Here is a 19,771-nt window from a genome sequence, read left to right on the forward strand (position 1 = left end):
TCCAGGATACCAGAACTCTCCTCCCTTTCCAAAGCCATCCACTGATCTGGTGTCCTCTCTCTGAGTGACTGAAGTAAACAAAGACATGGGCTGTGTGTGTGAGAGAGAGAAAGATTATATACAGATCAAGAGAAAGGATTCAAGAAAAAACTTGAAGGATTGAAGCTTCAAGCATTTATGGGAACACCTTCAAAACTTTAAGTGTACTTCTAGCTTTGCAGAAGAGCTTAAAAGTATGTGTAGCCAAAGGGCTAAGAAAACAAATGGTTAAAAAGAGATGCTAATACTTCCTTAAATCTTGTGATTCAGCAGGGCCTAACTCACAATTTATGACCTTTTCGAGGCTGGCAATGCTATGATTACTCAACCTGGCTCATAGTTGGCAGACATAGTCCAAACAAGAGAATTGGAGAATCTCAGTTCTAATCCCTGATCATTTACAGGGATTCAGCTGGATCTGATTCAGCAACACATGCAGGCACATGCTGTATGTTAAACAAAACGTTACCTCCACTGAAGCTATTAACACTCAGAAAGCACTCAAAGTGCATGCTTAACCAATTACCTGAATTGGGGGCTACATGTTCAGAAGACAGCAACTCCCAAAAGTGGTGTCTTCTTCCTTTGGCTTAATTGCCTACTCAGCTGACAGTGTCTGCTGTTTTGTCAGAAGCATGGGATGGTCAAGACCAGAATTATTGTCCAATAAAATACATGAGACAATACTCAGTTGAAGCAATAAACAGAATTATCAATGCAGCTACAAGGGCAGAAGAAGCAGAAAGCACAGACAGGCAGCTTTCTGAAACCTTATGAAAACCCTTTTGGCTCCACCATACCTTGTCTCAGAGAATGTTTGCCAAAAACTTTCAGTTGTAGCATATCTTTAGGTTACTGACAAACCCTGTTAAGTCTGGTGGCTCCAGTCTTTGCATGATTTAGTCCTGTAGCCTCTCAGCTAAAATTAAGCTTGGGGATTTTTTTTTTTTGAAAAAGAAACCCAAAACAAAACATCAAAACAAACTGTTAAAAATCTTAACAGAAGCCAGAAGGAATCCCACATTGATCTTAAGACCCTTTTGGCTATAAATGGCATCATCACTTAGGTAGAGTTAACAAACACATGACATGTGAGATCTGTTTTAGAAATCTTGATGGAATTTCATTTAAAGAAGAAAACGGGAAAATGGAAGAAAATGGAATAATGATGTTGAAACATGAAAAATCTAAATATAGGAAATGGACAAAGGGATATAACATAGAATAGAATAAGCACAAGATGTGAAGTTACCAGTTCCTAATATATGAGTTGTTGAACACTACTTGCAATACTAAAAATCTGCAGCTTTCCTTTATGTTAGAATTGCCAGGGAAACACCAGTATTTTCAAACACAGAATCAAGTAAAGTTGGACATTAAAAAGCCCCCACTTTCTAGATCTCTTAGAACATCCCCCAAGAAAATGGAAGACCTCAAACAGAAAAGTAGCAAGAAACAAATATGTGTATTGGACCATATTCATTCTTCTGTGAAGCCATACCATTTAGACATCAAATTCCTTTTGAATTTCATAGAAAAATGAACCCCTTCAACTTTGTGAACCCCTGCCCACAAAGTTAAAGGGATCATGGCATACTTTGCTGTGAGGAGGACCAGCAAAGTCTGCATCCCTGTAAATGAATATCCACAATATGAGGCAGAGATGAGAAGGTAGCTGGCGGGGGGGAAGCTCAGCATGAGCACACCAAGGGTCAGACATGGCTATGCACAATCAGACATTTAATGAATTTCTGCAGACAGCTGCTTACATAACTGTCAAGCTGTCCTACCAGCCCTTCAAAAGCACTGAGGCATTTCCCCTCCTTTAAGGAGGGCGAAAAAAAGCCCACTCAGGAAGATAAGAAAAGCAAAACTCATAGGCTGCAATAGTCACAATTACTTATAATAGCTTATGACTACATGGATTAAGCTTTAATTATTACACTGATGCCATTTGTCTACTATTGGATGTGCAGAGAAACCAGTTCTAACTTGTCAGATATGATGGACTCGTGTTTTCTAATGTTTAAAGAGTTATAGTTTGCCCTTGCCTTTTGCCAACAGTGTATTTCCCCAATTAAAGGAAGTTATTTTATACTATTTTAAACAAAGGTTGAAGAAATTTGCCGTAGGAACAAACTTCCTGAGCTTCATTATCCAGAGCTTTAAAATGACTGGCAAGCTTCACTTTTGAGTCATATAAGTTAATTGATGACACCATAATCAGGTCTAATCAGGTATTCTTTCTTCCTGGTAAATACAATCCAGGATACCCTGAGGGATTCTGCTAAGCACAGATGTAGAGAAAAGCACACAGAAAAAGAGGACAGGAACACATTTTTCAAGATGTCTTTTCCCCTTATTCAACTGTCGAAGAGAACAAACGCATTGTCCAATGGGGATTATAAATGAGCCTCTGCCCAAAGTTAAAACTGAACTTCTGAAAATATACATGCTACCACTTCGAATCTCATCCTTCAGACTTTGACAACTTTTATCCTATAGCAAAGATTTACAAGAGAAAAAGCTAGATGTAAATTATTTTTAAAAATACAAGACAGATTATGAAATTATATACTTTGTCTTTCTGGTGAAAAGAAGGGACAAAAGGGATGAAGGAACCCAGCCACCGATTTATCCACAGATTTGCCAAGTCTCATGACAAGGTGATGAAAAAAACCTTTAACTATTTCCATCTGATGTAAAATGTAGTTTAACAACCTTATAGGAAGGCTCCTAAGAACATATCAACTGCCTTTAATAAACCAAGACTAATTAGCACTCTGCAGCTTACTTCCCTGCCCATAAGGCAGCAGCACTTTCCCCTTCCCGAATGCATCAAAAACAGAGTTCAGATGCAACAGCTTAGAGGAACAAGTACTGGAGAAGAGTCAATGATGGATTCCTATGAAATTGTTATAAGATGTAATTTCAAGAAAAAAAATTGTTAAGGCCTCATGTACATCTCACTTATTTTGTCTCTTAATGGAGATAAGTAAAACATACTGATTGCTGTCAGAAAAATTAATTACTTTGACTGATACTCTAAGCCTTACATTGTCAAAGAATTGCTGCAATACCTTTCTCCCCATCTGTCCCAAACAGAGCTGTTATATCTACTTTTCCCCTCTATAACCTGGAGTAGAATATACAATATTTCACATTGGAAGCAGCCAGATAGATGCTGGAAGAGGAAATGCCTAGTTCAAGGTTAGTGTAATCTCACTAATTTGGGCATGAGTGAGAGTGAAATATTCACTCCCTGAACTGAAACATCCATCAAACTGTCGTATGAAATCAATCTGAACCTACCTGTCAAGAATAACAGAAAAATTATCTGGAGGACAGAGGTTGGCTCCTGATGTCAGCCATTCAATTGCTGTAAAGATACTGGCTTACTACAAGAAGTGCAAACAAGGCTGAGAAAACAGCCTGTCACAGCCACCTCCCTCACAATTTCATTGCTCATGTGGAGTATACCTGTATCTTTACTTTCACAGGGCTTCTCTTCATTAAATTACAGGCATTTTCCAGCTTTCAACTTCAGTTACATCTCATCCTTTCTCTAATAAAAGAAGGAGTTTTATGCACAGGAGAATTTACAAAACCTGGCTGTTTAACACCCTTTGTGGGTTGTAAGACTTTCACTTCAGTGGAGGAACCACCTGTGAGCTTTCCCTCTTCCTCCTATCCTACACAACTGCTTAGTTAATGAAATGGAGTATCATTTAGACTTAACTCCTATGAAATTAAGGTAAGGCCAGACAAGAAGTTCAAAAGTCCTCTGGGGATGAGTGCCATGGAGACAACAGGATCAAATAACCCTATGCAGCACTCTATGCACATCTGTCCAATTTTTTCTTGTTGATCCACCTGGCAAAGGAAGTTAAAATAAGGGAACTCATGAAGGACAAATCACCTGAATCTTTTTATTCTTTCATGACAGCAAAGTATGCCATATCTGGTGAAACTATTATTCAGCCAACAACAATATGCATAGCAAAATGCTGTCAGCCATGATAAGGAAATATTTAAAAAATGCAACTTCCCAAGTATCATAATTTTTCAAGGAAAAAGCCACTTTCTACAATAATGACCTCAAGTGAGATACGCTAGGAGATGGCAACATAAACTTCAGGATTATCATCCCTCTGAGTCACTTACACCCTGTTTATATCCAGTTGATCACTCAGTGGCTCCATTAGAACATTTTTTTCTCATGTTTCAAGGGTTCTTCCTTTTTCTTTTAATAGTTTCCAGAAACCAGGGAGATTCTGACATGCTAAAGTGACAGAATGCTATAGGTAACCTTGTTCAGCAGCAGAATACTAAAGGTCTATCAGCTTTTAAATATGTCTTCCCTCTTAACAGGAAACAGATTCCAAACTTAGAGTTAGATAACATGTTAAGGTCTTAACTTCTTTTCCACCTTGCATTCTCTTCTAAGACCTATTCTCACCATGGACCTGTGCTTGAAACTTGTTTGAAAGCTGTGCTTGAGACCTATGCTGCAAGACTTTTTCCATGATCTGTCGAAATAATAAAACCACTTCACTTTACAACCCTGTGCTCATGGAACTTCACCTGCAAGGCAAATCAAACAGTTTCAAATTCATATTCAGAGTAGTTGGATCATTCAAACACAAAGCAGAATGACTGGGGGGAAACACCATCACTTATCTGGCTTACTTGAAGTTTTAATGCTTCCCCACAAACCCTGATGGCAGTGATTGTACTCAATCTTCAGTAATTGTATTGAACATCACCCAGCTGATCTTTGGGAATGCAAGGAGCAGGCCTCAGAAGGATGGAAATAAGGCTTCCTGAGCACTGGCCTATCTCAAGTCCAAATCAAATTTGGAGAGACTTCCTGCTCAATCCCTCTCAGAGATCAACAATTTTAAAACCAAGTACACTTTCCAACTAAAATCCTTTGTATCCAGAGTTTTTAAAATACATAATATGTTCACAATCTTGAGGTGATATTAACACTTGAGTCTGTAGGTGACGAGTGTGGAAAGCACTGCAGTCATCTCATCTAACACTTACATTATCATACACATACATATATATGTATTTTTAACCTTTAAGACTGAAACAATTTATCATACACACTCTGAATTTTTTTACCTGTCAAAATAAGGATTACAAATAAATCTTTCCTAAAATTCTAGCAAACACTCTACCTGGAGCATCAGTGAAACCTGTTGAAATGTAAGACTGCACTCATGCCACCCTGCAATGCTAATTTAGTTACCCAATTGCCTATTAACCCATAGTCGAGTAACTCCAAAGCAAGGAAAATTTCATGAATAACATGACTGCCCCCTTGTGCTGAACTAGATCCCCTTCCATCAGAAGTGTGATTTCTCACATCCTAATATGAAAAAACTCACTAAAGCAAGTAATTAAGCTAGTTTCTTAAGTATGAAACTAGAGTTATACAGTTCTTGTAACTATTAAAAAACAAAATGTAAACTAGGGAGGATAGAAAGCAATTTGGAAAACAGCACTGCACAACACCAAAGTGACAGGATCTTAAATGACTGTCATGTTAATTAACAACATAAGGAAAAAATAATTAACGCAAACAGCTTTTTCAATCTCAAAGGCTGTTTTCTTTATGCAATCTCTTTGTTCACTGAATGACCTGGGTTGAAGGGATTTTAAAGGCCATCTAGTTCCAAACCCCTTGCGATGGGCAGGGACACCTTCCACTGAACTGGGCTGCTCAGATCTCCATCCACCCTGGCCTTGAACACTCCCAGGGATGGGGCATCCACAACTTCCCTGGGCAACCTGTGCCAGTGTCTCACCACCCTAACAGTAAAGAATTCTCTTATATTTGATCTAAACCTGTCCTCTTCCAGTTTGAAGCCATTCCCCTGTATCCTGTCATTATTTATCCTTGTAAAAAGTCTCACTCCATCTTTTCTGTAGGCTGTCTTCAGCTACTGGAAGGCTGACTAAGGTCACCCAAAAGCCTTTTCTTTTTCAGGATGAATAATCCAAATTCTCTCAGTCTTACCTGACAGGAGAGGTGCTCCATCCCTCTAACCACCTTGGTGGCCCTGTAGTTCAGTTATGAAATTAATTCAATGAAGTCAAACAACAGGACTGTGAGCTGAGATCGCTGGGTCAGACACCCAGTGTGACCCACTAGTAGTTCTGAACACAGAAGCCTGGGCTCAACATGTGAAACAAACTGTTCTACCAAGGGAAAATTCCCAAAGGACCTCAACAGTCCAAGTGGGCTCACAGACATACACAGGAGAAACACTCACCTTTCAGATTATTTGGATGGAAACCTAGGAACTAAGAAATGGCAAAGTCAATTTCCTGGGAGTTATTACTTCTGAATATACAGCCACATGAAGAGGAGAGCCAAGGTGTCTAGAATGCAGCATCACAAATTTAATACCAGAAAGCGATGAAGCAATCAAGCCAATTGTAATGATTTGAGACCAATTTGCCAACAGAATTAAAGGCATCACATTCCAAACATAAAACCACATCCAGTAGTATCACCAAGATCAGCTGACTTTCCTCCCATGTCCTCAGCTCATTTCCTCCTTCTGTTGCTGCTGATACGGCTATTCCTGTTCACTGAAGCTTACATCCTTCAATTACTCTCTTTCCTCCTCTCTCATTCTCCTGCAACCCATCTGCTTCTCCACAGCATCCCCAAGACTTGTCCCCTTCCTCTCCAACCCTCCCCAACCCAATTCATTCCAGCCTTTCAGTGAGCTGACCAAAGGGAGTACAGATGGGACAAGGGTAACACAGGAACTAAGGTACAGATTTCTGACTCATTTTGTTTTCCTACTACCCAAACTCTCTCCTCCTCTTTTTTCAGTCTCTCTACTAGACCTGTCACTACTGCCACATGCACTTGAAATGTTTTCTCCATCAAAGTGTAACTCTGTAGAGCTATTAATCTCCTTTCTCTACTGCATGTTTCATATGTTCTGCAGTCTACACAACTGCCCAATCAGGTAGGAACTGGACTCGAAACTTGCAATTCAGATGTGAATATTCTCAGACTTCAAATTCTTGGCTTGCTTTTATCCTTCCCTCCCTTTCTCTCTTTTTTTTTTTTTTTTTTTGTTGTTGTTGTTGTCTAGATCTTTCTGACACAAGGACACCTTGCATGCATTAAGAAAAAGTTGTTAGCAAACAAGAGATTCCTGCCACTCAAATATTTTTAACAATACATTCTTCTCTCAGTTGATCTGCAAACTATATACTGACTACAGCTCCAGTAGTATGGTATGATCTATATTGAACTGTTTTTGTGAGAAGTTCATACCTTTAAACTGTGCTTCCCTCAAAAAAAGAGTTTCTAGTTGTACCATGTCTCAGATGTGCTATTGGTGGAAATACTGCAAGGTCTATAGTATACATTATTTTTCAGTTCATAACTCACAGGAAAAGTCTGAAAGCTTTCAAGCTTTCAGACAAAAAGACAGAAACAATTAAGAGCTCTAATAATCTGATCCTGCTGTTTGTAGTCATTTAAAATTATTCATGTGTTTCAATATGGAAGTGATTTAACATAATTTAGCAAACCTGAAACCTACATTAGGATGTAATAATGATGAATGGATGAGACCCAGCACACACACTTAGAGAAAACCTCAGAGTCCTGCAGAGTAAAGGAAGTACCCAGAAAACCTGGCAGGTGCCCCAATGTGGGTGGTCTGAAAAAAGAATCCAAACCAAAAAGCTAACCACCCCAAAACCCCCACAAAATTCAAAATTAGCATCTGAAATCTTTACATAGGGCAGAATTGGGTTAGGTTTCTAAAATAAAAAGCAGATGGACTGAGAACACTTTCTAAGTTGACTGAAGAATAAATACTATGGTTGCATCCCCCCCTTATTTATTATCCCAGCAGCCAATTTAGGACTCAAACACAGCTATTTCTGCTCTACTACCTTCCGGTCCTTGGCATAGGCTCCACATACACCAACCACACTGCAAATCCTCTGGGACAAAGCACAGTGCAAATCTTTAAATCGTTACCTTTCCTTCCAAACAAAGACATTTCTCACAAAACCTAAACATTTTGAAGTTCTGAGAAATTAAAAATCAAGAATAATAACGAGAATGCCAACTTTTAGTGTATTTATCACAGTTTAAACATAGATAAAGTTTTGTAACATCTGCTTAATAAGGCAGCTGACTTCCTATTCCTGCTGCATTACCCATTTATTTTATGGCATGGGTAATAACAAGAACTATTAAATGTTGCCCAGTTTTAAAAATAGCAAAGAGTAGAGGGTGGAAAGAGAAAATAAATATTTCTTCTTTTACACTGTAGTGAGGAATGTTGTGATATTTTGGGTTCTACCATCAAATAAAAATGATGAGCTACTTTTTAAATATTAGAAATTTCTATAATAAAATCATATCCTTTTAAAAAATTAAGTTATTGGTTCACAATTTTTTTTGTTTGCTTTTATTTAAAAGAATCAAATTACATACATACATACTGTGTCAAAATTTTCAGCAGCACTGGTATGACCGGTATCTATGAGCTGTTCTCAAGTTACAGACAGTGCCAAATACATACTGATTATGAAAAAAAAAAAATACAAGGGCTCAACTGCTTTTTCAATTAAAAGCTGCACTACATGAAAAAAATAAATCAAGTCATGAGGATAGTTCAAGTACATTTCACTGCCTACATGTTAATGGTTTCAACAGAGTGAACTTACTGTCTGACACAGACAAATAAATAATTTCAAGTAATGCAAGGTCCAGCTTTCAGTTCAGTGCCCTTCATTTTTGTTCTGTAACGACCACAAAACATTTCTGGCATCAGAAATGTTTTGATTGGAAACAAAAAATGTTTTGATTGGAAAACACCATGCATCTGGTGTTTTCCAATCATACACAGTCTGGATTATGGAACTGGCTTCCTTGAAAGTGCCACCCCTCAAAAAAACACTGCACCTACAAAGTGCATCCTCATATCTCTCTGTTAACCAAGACTCATGAAATTAATGTTACATTTTTGCTGCCCTCTGCTCATTTCACCAGCTCTGCAGGACATTGTGTCATGGTGAACATTCTCTGCCTTTGTTTTCAAGGCTGTAATTTTTAGGGGCCTAAAATTCCTGAAAGATCAAGTCCTTGGGAGCCATATGTCACTCAACAAGTCCCCTTTTCAGGAAGAGTCACTTTTCTGTACCAAGGACACTTGGCTTCACAGGAGATGGGGCTTGGCTGTTGGGCAGGCCCTGATCAAAAGGACATGAGGACAGACCACCACCACCAGTTACCACTTCTTGATTCACTTCCCTTTTGACACTATACTCTGCATTTTACATGGGAAGAAAAAAGGGAAAATTGAACACAAACACATCAGTTTTCCTTAGGAAAGTGTCATGGTTTGGCCTGACATAAAGGAGTAACTGGCCAAGTTCACAATAACAAGCTTCTGTATTTATTTTTATCCCCAAAAGCACTCAGTAACCACAGAGAGGGATATAGGAACCTGAGAAAAACACAGACCAAAACACAACCCCAGGCAATAGGTCAGTGCTTAGCTTTAGTTTGCTAACAAGCTAACAACTAGTGTAAGATATTTAAGGTATTTTGTCTGCAAGACAGTGAAAACACTTCAGTTTTTCCCAGCTGAACTTCCTGCTGGAAGTAAAACAAAACATACAGTTCTACACATGGGGTGACAAAGTTCTTGGGACCCTGAGTGAAATCACAACTATATTCAGTCACTGCAGTCACACAAAAAACAATTTCAATCAAGAGTTCCATGATCTTCTATGAGCTTTCTATCCAGAGCAAGTGCCAAGGCCATGCATGCTGCACTTCACACACCCAGCATCCAGGATGATGCAGAGAGCTCCCAATTTTACAGCTCTGCTATGGATTTGGCAAATGTTTAAACCAAAACCTTCCACTGCAGTAAGCTTTGCTACACCAGCAGGATGTTAATCACACTTGGCTGTGTTTTTAACTTTGGAAAAAAATCATCAATAGTGATCAGAAAGAGCAGCTGCAGAAGTAAGTGTTTAATGTGTCAATGTTGTAATTGAATTTCCAGAGAAATACAGCAAGAGAAAAACACTGCATTTAGTGTGGATTGGGTACTGCTCATACTGGGAGCAGCATTTGCTTATGAAAAAACCTGCAACCATTTCATCAAGTTAATAAGAAAAATGTATTGATAATACATTCAAGCAATTTTCAGGTCACTTTTACCCACAGAATGTACATCATACAATTTCCTGGACAATTACAGTATTAGGCCAGGTAAACTAACCCATTTACACCTCTTGGAATTGTTTCCCTGTGCATTGACACTTTATAGAAAAGTGTTCCTTTAGCATTGCTGCTCTGGTGCACTATTTAGCAATATTTAAACCAGCTGTTGATGTCCATTTTTCTAACCAAGTGTACTTTGTGACAAAAGGTCTAACAAGACCTTATTAAAATTAGCGATCCAAGTATTAAAGCACAAAGGTCACATGTGCTATTGGTTTTAAATACCATAATGTTCCATGCCTGGATTTGATAGCTGAGCCTGGAACTAGATGATTAGGTCAAAAACTCATCAGATTAACTATTTTCTTGTTAAGCACTGTTGGTTTCCAACTCTGCCCAAGCACAGACATGGATGTCTATGACTACACGCACATCCACAGCCATCGTTTCACTAAGTAATTTTTCTTTTTAACAAACACTAATATTTTGACCAAAATCAGAATAATTTTTTCCCTAAAAATGCATTTGCTAGTTTGTGTTTGCATATGGAATAAATCTCAGTGGTCAATGATGTCTCTTGGCTGCCACATACTGACCTTGACAGGCATTCCTACAACCTCATGCTGCTACCAGGTTTTCCTGCTGGAGAGCTCTGACCTAGAATCCAGTATATTTGTTGCACAGATTTAGCACAGTCCATGCAGCATCAGTGGGCATAATGCTGCCCATAGGTTTTGGAGTATTCCAATCTAAATGCTACTTACGAGTACTAAATTTCACAACTTCCTAACTTTGTTACCACATTGGTAAAAATCTATTAATTTTTGCATCGTTAATAAAATGCTAAAGGTAATTAAACATATCCTTTTTTTTGGATAAAATAACTCCCAATGAGAGTGCACACATAATAAATTAATCAAGTTTTTAACTTCTTTTGGTATATCCAATGTATCTAAACAAAAAGTAAAGCCATTCTCCATCCTCATAACAGAAAAACTTTATTCCTGTCTTGAATTTTAATTCTGGAATTAACTCAAGACGATGATAAAAAATTCATCCTTTTTTAATAACAGATAAAAGTAGGATTTTTTTATTGTCTCCCCCATTCAATAAAAATTAAAATAATCAAAAGGTTTTGCACTTATCATTCTGCATGATGCCCAAAGTAAACAATGATAAAAGTTAGCAAGTGGGGAGTTGCTTGTTGTTTTTACAGGAGAGGAGCCCTGTACTTCTAAATCACTAAGCAGCTGGAGTCTGGTTTAATTACTCAACATCAATCAAGATGTAAAGCAGCACTTGGAGACCAAGGAATGCAACGTTCATCTGCAATACAAAAGAAATAGCTAAGCTATCTTAGCTTCTGCCTAGACGGTTTGTACACTAGAAAAAGTCAACACATTACTTTTATACCATGTCAGTAACATAAAATAGCCAAACAGTAATTTTGCACTGCACTTGAATGCATCAGTGACAATTTGCAGTTAGGGAGAAAGGACCATGAGAGTCTTATTTCATACAGGTTTGTAACCTCTAACACAGAAGATATTTGTACAGTACTGACTTCTAGCAAATAGCAGCACCAGTATATGACAGCACTCCCCTCTCCAATAAAAAAACAGATAGAAAATTAACATAATAAAAAGAAGAGATGTGAAATTGCAAATTCTACTTTCCTGCCTGATTTTTTTTATCTTGTTAATTCTTTGATACAAGTCTTTTACTGTGACTATGCTCATATTAAAAACACAGCACAGTAATGGTGCAGCTTGATGGAGTGCTACAGCCTTTTACAGGATCAAAGGGAATCTGATTATCCCTTCTGGTCTTCAGAGCTATAGACATAAACTGCACACTCTGTCTAATCTATGAAAAAAAGCAACCACCCACCAGAGTACACAAGAAAATCTCCCTGAAGATAAAAGAGGTAAGTAACCACACAGACAGATGTTCACCACACCACTCATTGCACTGTCAGAAGCTGCTCAGTCGCTGCAGTGTCAAGGGTGAAATAAGACACCGTGAAGAGCTGCCCAAGTCCTCAGCACATCTCAGGTTAACCCACATATTAAAATAAATACTGTAAATAACTGCCTGTATTACAGAGGACACAGTCAGACAAACTTAGCCAAGTCTGCCATGGACATCAGATGCAGAACACAGGAATAGTTTTGTGTGCTGGGATCCCCCCATTCCATATCATACAAGCACAGAACAGGCACAAGCTCAAAGGACTGCCAGGTGAGGCACAGGACGGCTGAATATATAGATCCAGATGCAACAGCCCCTGCTAATGTCACATTTGTCTCAGCACAACAATAATAATGCCATTCCATACCAAAGAGAATAACTGAGGGAAACAGTCCTCCCCTTTTACTGTTAAATCAGCAGACTGTAAGCAGAATTCCTAAGGGAGCTTGATGACACACTGAAACATGCTGAATGAAAAAGGATGCCGCCCAGCATCCATCAAGCATTGAAGCCTTTCCTGTTGCAAGTCAAGGAAATGACTGGAAAAATGGCATGTGACAGTAACCAGTGATGACTGAACATTAAGCTCTGGTCTTAACTCAAGGATGTTCTTACATAGCTGCTATCACTGCTCTTCTTCTAATGTGCCCTGTCACTAATGATAAACTGGACCCCATGGAAGTCATGGTTTAGATGTTGCTAACAGCATTTCAAAGAGAATTCATGTGACAGCAGAAGTCAGCTCTTCCATCTGGCCCATTTGAGAGTGAAACTGAAATATCTGCTCTGACTTCAGAAGGTCATTTTGGTATAGAAGAAGATAAAAGCAGGAATCTTTTACAATATGACCTAGCAAATCAAAGCAAATAGGGATTCTACTCACTGATAATCCAAAAGAAAAGAGACAGTTATAAGACAAATACAGCATTGCTTGTTCTAGGCAATGTGGTTGTGTCTCTTGCCAACAACCAATATACTGGTAATTAAAATACAGAACACTTCATAAAAATATAAAATAAAAGAGAAAGAAAACATTATTTCCAACAGAAGCCAGTGGTAACTGCAGCACCATGGACACTGCACTCAGTGTTTTCCAGTACACTTTATCTCAAATATTTCAAAGTTATCAAAAGCATCCATTTCAATCATTCAGAAACATCCATCTGTTATCATGTCCTCTCAGTCTGGAAATTATTAAAAAGTCCCAAATCTGTTTGCTTAATTGTTACATCTATTACACTGTTTAACAAGGAGGGGTTTATTTTTAAAATGTCATGACAGAATGCTTTCAGGATGGAAATACACTTAATAACAAAAATGAAGTGCTTTTTGTTTTTAATGTAAAGCTTTCCTTTGAGTGTAAGCCTAGTGTATAAAATCTAAGATCACATCAGTACATCTCTGCAGGAAGAAAATTATTCTATGTGTAAACAGACAAGCCCAATGCTTAACTAATTGAATGCATTTTCATCACCCTGTACCTGAAACATCTGGGGAAGAGTCATTAAAACATCAGGAATTATTGTTATTTTGATACAGACAGTAACAGGATCACAATATGCCACGTTAGCTAATGCTTACACCCAGAAATACATGCAGTCAACTGGATCCACACTAATGCTGAAATTAAACAATTACACAAACACAGGGCAAGAGCCTCTTGGTAACTGAGACTCAGCTACAAGTAGCATTGATTTTCCACTGCTTTAAAATGCAACTAAAACAGAAAAGCCAACAGTGAAACAGAGCAGGAGACAATCTGGGAACACACTGGGAGAAATAAACCAGTGAGAAGTCCAGAGAAGAGGGCTGGTATTGCTGCAGTTCCCCTTTCTATTTCACTTTTACAATACAACAGACCACAGCAAGCATTAAACTGAAGGTCCAAGTTCCATCACAAACAACACCCTGTCTACTGCATTTTTTAAACTGTTAGGGATCATTTTATGGGTTGTCCTGTTTGAACATCAGGCCTCAATGTCTTTTAATTATTATTTTTGTTTCCTCAAAGGGGTACTGATAGAGTAGTCTTTTTTAATGAAAGATTTTTACATCAGCAATTCCACAGAAGCAGGGCTACATTAAACACAACATTTATTTCAAAACAGGTTTAAAATAGAGTTAGACATATGTCCTGCCAAAAAAATCCCCCACCTGCATTTTTATTATTGGACACAGAACCAGTCCTATTAAACTCAGTGAAAATATGCATCTACATTTACTAAAAGAGAACAATTTTTGCATAAACAAGCAGGGCTCTGAAATTTAATTTAAAGGAAGCCTTAAGCCCTTTATCCCAAAGGTTGAAAGTCAGCATTTACTTTCCAGGACTACTGAAGGAAAAGAAATCAGCCTCACTGGTTTTTAAACCACAAGGATGCCAAGTGTTTGCTTTTGAGTACCACAGCATGTGCCCCACTCTTCTAACATATCTGTGCTACCTGTCAAAAGGAAATATTTTTCATACTGTTTCATGAATCCCAAATCCACGCATCCTCAGGTCATTGGAATGCTTCCAATTCTGAAAATGTCTTGGTGTTTCTGCTTCTCTGATAGATTATGTACTGCTTTTAAGACCTGAAACTAGACATGTTCACACCTAATTTGACCTGTCTATACTGTAGCTAGTGCCATAATTTTGTTGAGTACTTGGGTTTGCATTAAAAAACACAGAATTTGCACTAACTTTTTGACTACCCCTCATATCTAGTGCTGATCTGACACCATTTAATGCCTTTCAATTAACTGTGTACAAAGTACATGCACTTTCAAGCAAACAGGTTTCAGGATCTACATTTGGGCACCCATGTTTCAAAGAGACACATTACAATTAATTTTTTATTAGTTTAAGTTAATAGTCTATCCAGTTTACATTTCATCCAATTCATTCAATTTTGAATCGAAACCAAAAGTCTTAAAAGAACCAATGAATCCTATTTTCTTCTACTCTAGCCCAGACTCAATTCAAATGTGTGGGGGACACATTTTGTACTGTCCCATCATTCCTGCCTTAGAGCAATCCAGGAAATTTTAACAAACGTTACAACCAAAAATTAAGGGAGTAAAAGAGAACTATATAAGTTACTAAAAGTTGAGAGTGTTCATTTGGTGAGGTTCTTCATCTGAAACACACTACCTATTCAGCTACTACTATCTTTGGACTTAAAGATGATAGAGTGCCTTGTGAAATGTTTCAATGAGAAATTGCTACATAATTCCCAGACTCAGAAAGGATAATGGAAACTCCTAGCACACAAGTTTATTAAAAAAAAAAAAAAAAAAAAGAAAGAAAGAAAAAAAAGTGGTTTTGTTGCTCCATTGTTCTTGTCTAAGACTTGACGAAATTTATTACTTCCTCCTCCTGCTTGTACTAAGAAATCTTCCAGAATACGAGTCTCTTAAATCCCCTGCCTACAAACAGATGTACACTTGGGTGAATCAGATGAAACCTTTGCTTGGGGACAGGGAAGAGTCTGCCCAAACATTTTTTTTTTCTTTAATAAATGCCCTTCCAAAATGGCTCTAAAGAGTATTCTTTTAATACTTAGTATTCTGCTAATTACAGTGTATAGGAAGAGAGCCTGGAAGTTGGCAGCAGGCATTTCTGCATGCTTTGTACCTCAGAAATACAAGTATGCCAAGAATTTTCATCTGTGGTTTCACTGCAGAAATTCTTAGATTTCTAGAGTGGAAAAAATTGCTTCATTCCTCTGCCAGAGGATATGAGGATATACTGCCACACATCTACTATGGCAAACAATTAACATTTTTCACCATTTTGAATGTCAGAAGATTTAGTTTTAAAGGCATTTAAAGTAAAATCTGCTGCAACTCTTTTTTTTTTTTTTTTTTTTTTTTTAAGAATAATCTGAGAACTTGAAATACCATTTTAGCATAAAAGACAAGCGGAAAATCTTCTTCCAGAAGGGAAAATATCAAATCCCCCCCACACACACACCCCTACAAGCCTATTTCAGATTTTTTTTTAATACAACAAAGCAATAATAATGATCAAGTAGAGCTTTTCTTCCAATGTAGAACATAATTTGACCATCAGAGAAAGTGCTGCTGAAATAGAGAGACTTGTATTTCATATAAGTAGTACTTAAATTTTGTACTTTACAGCTATTCCACTGGAAAATGGTGGAGGGAGTAAGATAACCTTCACCAGGCAAGGACTCCCACACACTGTCTCCACACAAAAATCTTGAGGCTATCAGCCACCAGCTGCCCAGAGACATTAGCAAAAACCTAAAGCCTTGTGTCTCAGGCAAGTGAACTTGTCTTTAGGTCAGCATGAAGATTTACTGGCACTCAGAGCAGGATACAGCAACGTCAAGGTGAAAAGCGTTTGACGCAAACATCTGAGATATCTGAGCCCTACCAGCCCCTCCCACCTGAAGTGCCTTCCCTTGTCTAAGTCACCCAATGCACAGTTCAGCAGGCTGGACTTACTGGGAGATGTGAGTTATTGGGGTCAGCAGGGTCTCACCCTCCAGGTCAAGCTCATCAGCGAAGCTGCTGGTCCTGATGAAGGGTCCTGTGCTCACGTCTAGAAACGCTGGGCTCTTTTTTACTGTGGGAAAAACGAGCAGATAACAGTTCAAGCAATAGCATTTGCAGCTCACCTGGACCTTTGAAATACATTTTAAAAAAATACTGAAAACAAAAGTTGCTACCAAAACTGCACGCACCACAGAGTCCGCAAAAAGCAAAATTTTAACTCTTCTTCTGCCCATAGTATTTGAACTTCTGATGAAGATTAAAACTAATATTTTTATTTTTTTTCAATTTGTGTTTATAGTCTGGATACACTAGACTATTCAGTATCTATATGACAGAAGGCTTCATGCATTATTAGAAGACAATTTGCTGGTTCCCTCTCACACTAAGGCATGAGGCAAACTCAACTTTGGACTCAGAATCAGGACAGGTAGCAAGATCACCAGCTCATCCCAGGCAAGGTTCTTACTGGGAAGGTTGATTCACAAAACTGCAGATATTGAAAGTTATACTGGCAGATTTACTTGCAGATCATCACTTTCACTTATCCAAGAAATCAGGGAGAGTGTTACAGTTTTCATTTTTTTAGCTCAGGCTCTGAAATTCTATCAGATACTAACACTAAGAGCAACAAGAGCTTTTTCCAACATGGCCCTAACATTTGTTAGAGAAGCCACAGCATTTGCATATAAATAAAACCACTGGTGTGGTTTACATGACTGAATGAATTTACAAAAAACAAAACTTGGTAACATTCCATATAAATCATAGGTAATTGTGACAAGTCCACAGAAACCTTTGTCAGTCCAACTGGCTGGAATATTCAATTAAACAATTATAATGTAGTAATTTATGAAAACTCTACTGTATGAAATAAAATATTTTATAATATAGCAGTAAATAATGCCCTGCCAAAAAGCCACACAAAACCTAAAGGAATACAACAGAAATAGATAACTTAAATGTAGCTGATACTTCCTGAGAATAGAAGCGGGAATATCAGGAAACAATTATTTTCTTTTAATGCAACCATTTTACTCAGGTAATTGGGTATTTTTGTATGGCAGAAATGGATTTGAATTAAAAAAAAAAAACAAAAATAAAATAAAAATTTCAAAAACTGAGGAGAAAGTATTATTTCATCTTTAAGCGCATGGCTGTCCAAACTACAAAAGGAAAGTCTCTGCACTCCGAAAGTTGTAATAGGAAAGGATGCCCTCTGAAATACACAGTTTAAAATAAATAAATAAATAAGACAACTGCTAGGAGATACATTTATTACAAGCAAGAGCCACTTGCAGCACTTCAAAATTAAGATTTGGTAGCAAGTTTTAGGAAGCACTAATTTCTATTTTTGCTTTCAGTATCATACTAATATTATAGTATCATAGTATTTAATCACTTTGCTGTAGCCATCATTCAGAAACAAGGCTGTGAAACCAGCAAAACAATTCCAGATAGAGATGTGCAGTGAAATCTATTTCAAACAGAATTTTCAGGCTTTCACCAAATCAATTTTAACTGTTTTAGTTTCTACATGACATAAATGAAACTTTCCCAGTTTCTAGCAAATAAGGACTTACAAATGTTTTTGTTTTCCTGATGGCAAGTGATAAAAACTGCTGAACCTAAAGCCATGTAAAGGGTTTGCTGGACACTCAGACTGTGCTCATGAGAGACACAGCACATTCCACACCCAGGGGGATCTGCAGGAACAGCAGTTCTTAGGTCAGTCACAGCTACTGCTTTCCAGTTTTGTGGGAAGGGAAAGAAGGACTGGTACAATGAAAAAAGAACCAGAAGTATGGGGATTTTTTGAAGGAATTCTGACTGAGTTAGAGATGGGATTTCTGAGTTTTTAAATGAAGTGCTTTATTTTTCTTCTTTCTACATAGGTAGGAAGGGTGAGTTTGGCTCACATCTTTACTGTATGGTTCAGAAGCTTACAAGATTCCTAGTTATGAGACTTTTAAAGGATTTTTTGACTAATAAAAAACTGCTAATAAGGATATTTATGTTTTTGACCTAATCCTTAAATATTTCATCTTATGGACTTATGTTACAGTGTAAGTTTTCTTAGTTAACCATGTCAAAATACATAACCTACAGCACTGCATTCTAAACTCCTTGTTTACTTTTGCAACTATTTTTATTTCTTCTATATTCTAAACTCTAAACCTTCTTCTTCTTAACTTAACGTGTTTCTGCTTTAAACTATTAATTCACATTCTCGCTTCTAGTACCTGAGCTTGGAAGCCTTTTCCAATGTCCCAAATCAAATCCTATCTTTAATGCTAAGCTTTGAAAATTCCCTGTATTTCAAATTCCAACACAGAAGTCGAAACTGGGCCACAGCTTATTTGGAATCACACATGGAATTCTGAGTGATCACACAGTGAGCAGGAGCTGATCAGTATGAGACAAACATGGTATCCCCTTTCCTCTGCTTTAAAAATTTCTGAGATCATCATAACAAAGAAAAAAACATGGCCTTGATGAGAGTTTCTCTGCCTCAAAGTGCCTTGAAACAGGGCTCAAGCAGAACACCAGAGAACACATTTTTTAACTTATAAAAATAAATTCATAGCCATTAGACTTTGGACAAGTCTTTCTAAGAAAGCATTATTAAAAATATGCTTTAAAAAGGCACAGTTTCTACATATGAAGGCTAAAGAGAAAAAAGAAAAGATGCAGCTTTAGACACTAGTTTTTAATGGACAATAATGGGTGAATGTAAACATTTGCAATTTACAACGTGAACAACCTCCAGACTCAAAACTCTACTGAAGCATCTCTTCCCAGAAAATCACTCTGTAATTTTTTGTGCCACAGCAGACAGCTCCAGACAGAGCATTGCAAAGATTTAGGATTTAGTAATTAACAAAGGTGATGAAACATGATGGAACAATGAAATATTATGAGCATAATATTACCTGGAGAGGAAGGAGCGCTGGAAGACTGCTGGTCTGTGGAAAAGGATGGCCAGGAGCGCTGACAATCTGAGTCAGAGTGAAGATGCACATGAAA

General features: G+C 37.7%; 2 protein-coding genes across 4 annotated transcripts in view; both read right to left on the bottom strand.

Moving 5' to 3' along the window:
* The window catches only part of CD81 (CD81 molecule), a 548,624-nt gene that overhangs the window by 325,985 nt on the left and 202,868 nt on the right, over window positions 1-19,771 (bottom strand). The window lies entirely within an intron of this gene.
* Window positions 1-19,771, bottom strand: part of KCNQ1 (potassium voltage-gated channel subfamily Q member 1) — a 333,003-nt gene that overhangs the window by 214,120 nt on the left and 99,112 nt on the right. For 2 of the 3 annotated variants that reach the window (XM_018908036.3, XM_050975671.1), the window contains exons 11-12: window positions 19,678-19,743; window positions 16,697-16,817 (exon numbers count right to left, since the gene is read on the bottom strand). In XM_018908036.3, the coding sequence (XP_018763581.2) occupies window positions 16,697-16,817; window positions 19,678-19,743 (187 nt within the window). The remainder of the gene's footprint in view (window positions 1-16,696; window positions 16,818-19,677; window positions 19,744-19,771) is intronic. The other variant, XM_050975670.1, reaches the window with a different exon arrangement.

Source organism: Serinus canaria, chromosome 5, assembly GCF_022539315.1.
Source record: "Serinus canaria isolate serCan28SL12 chromosome 5, serCan2020, whole genome shotgun sequence".
NCBI lineage: Eukaryota > Metazoa > Chordata > Aves > Passeriformes > Fringillidae > Serinus > Serinus canaria.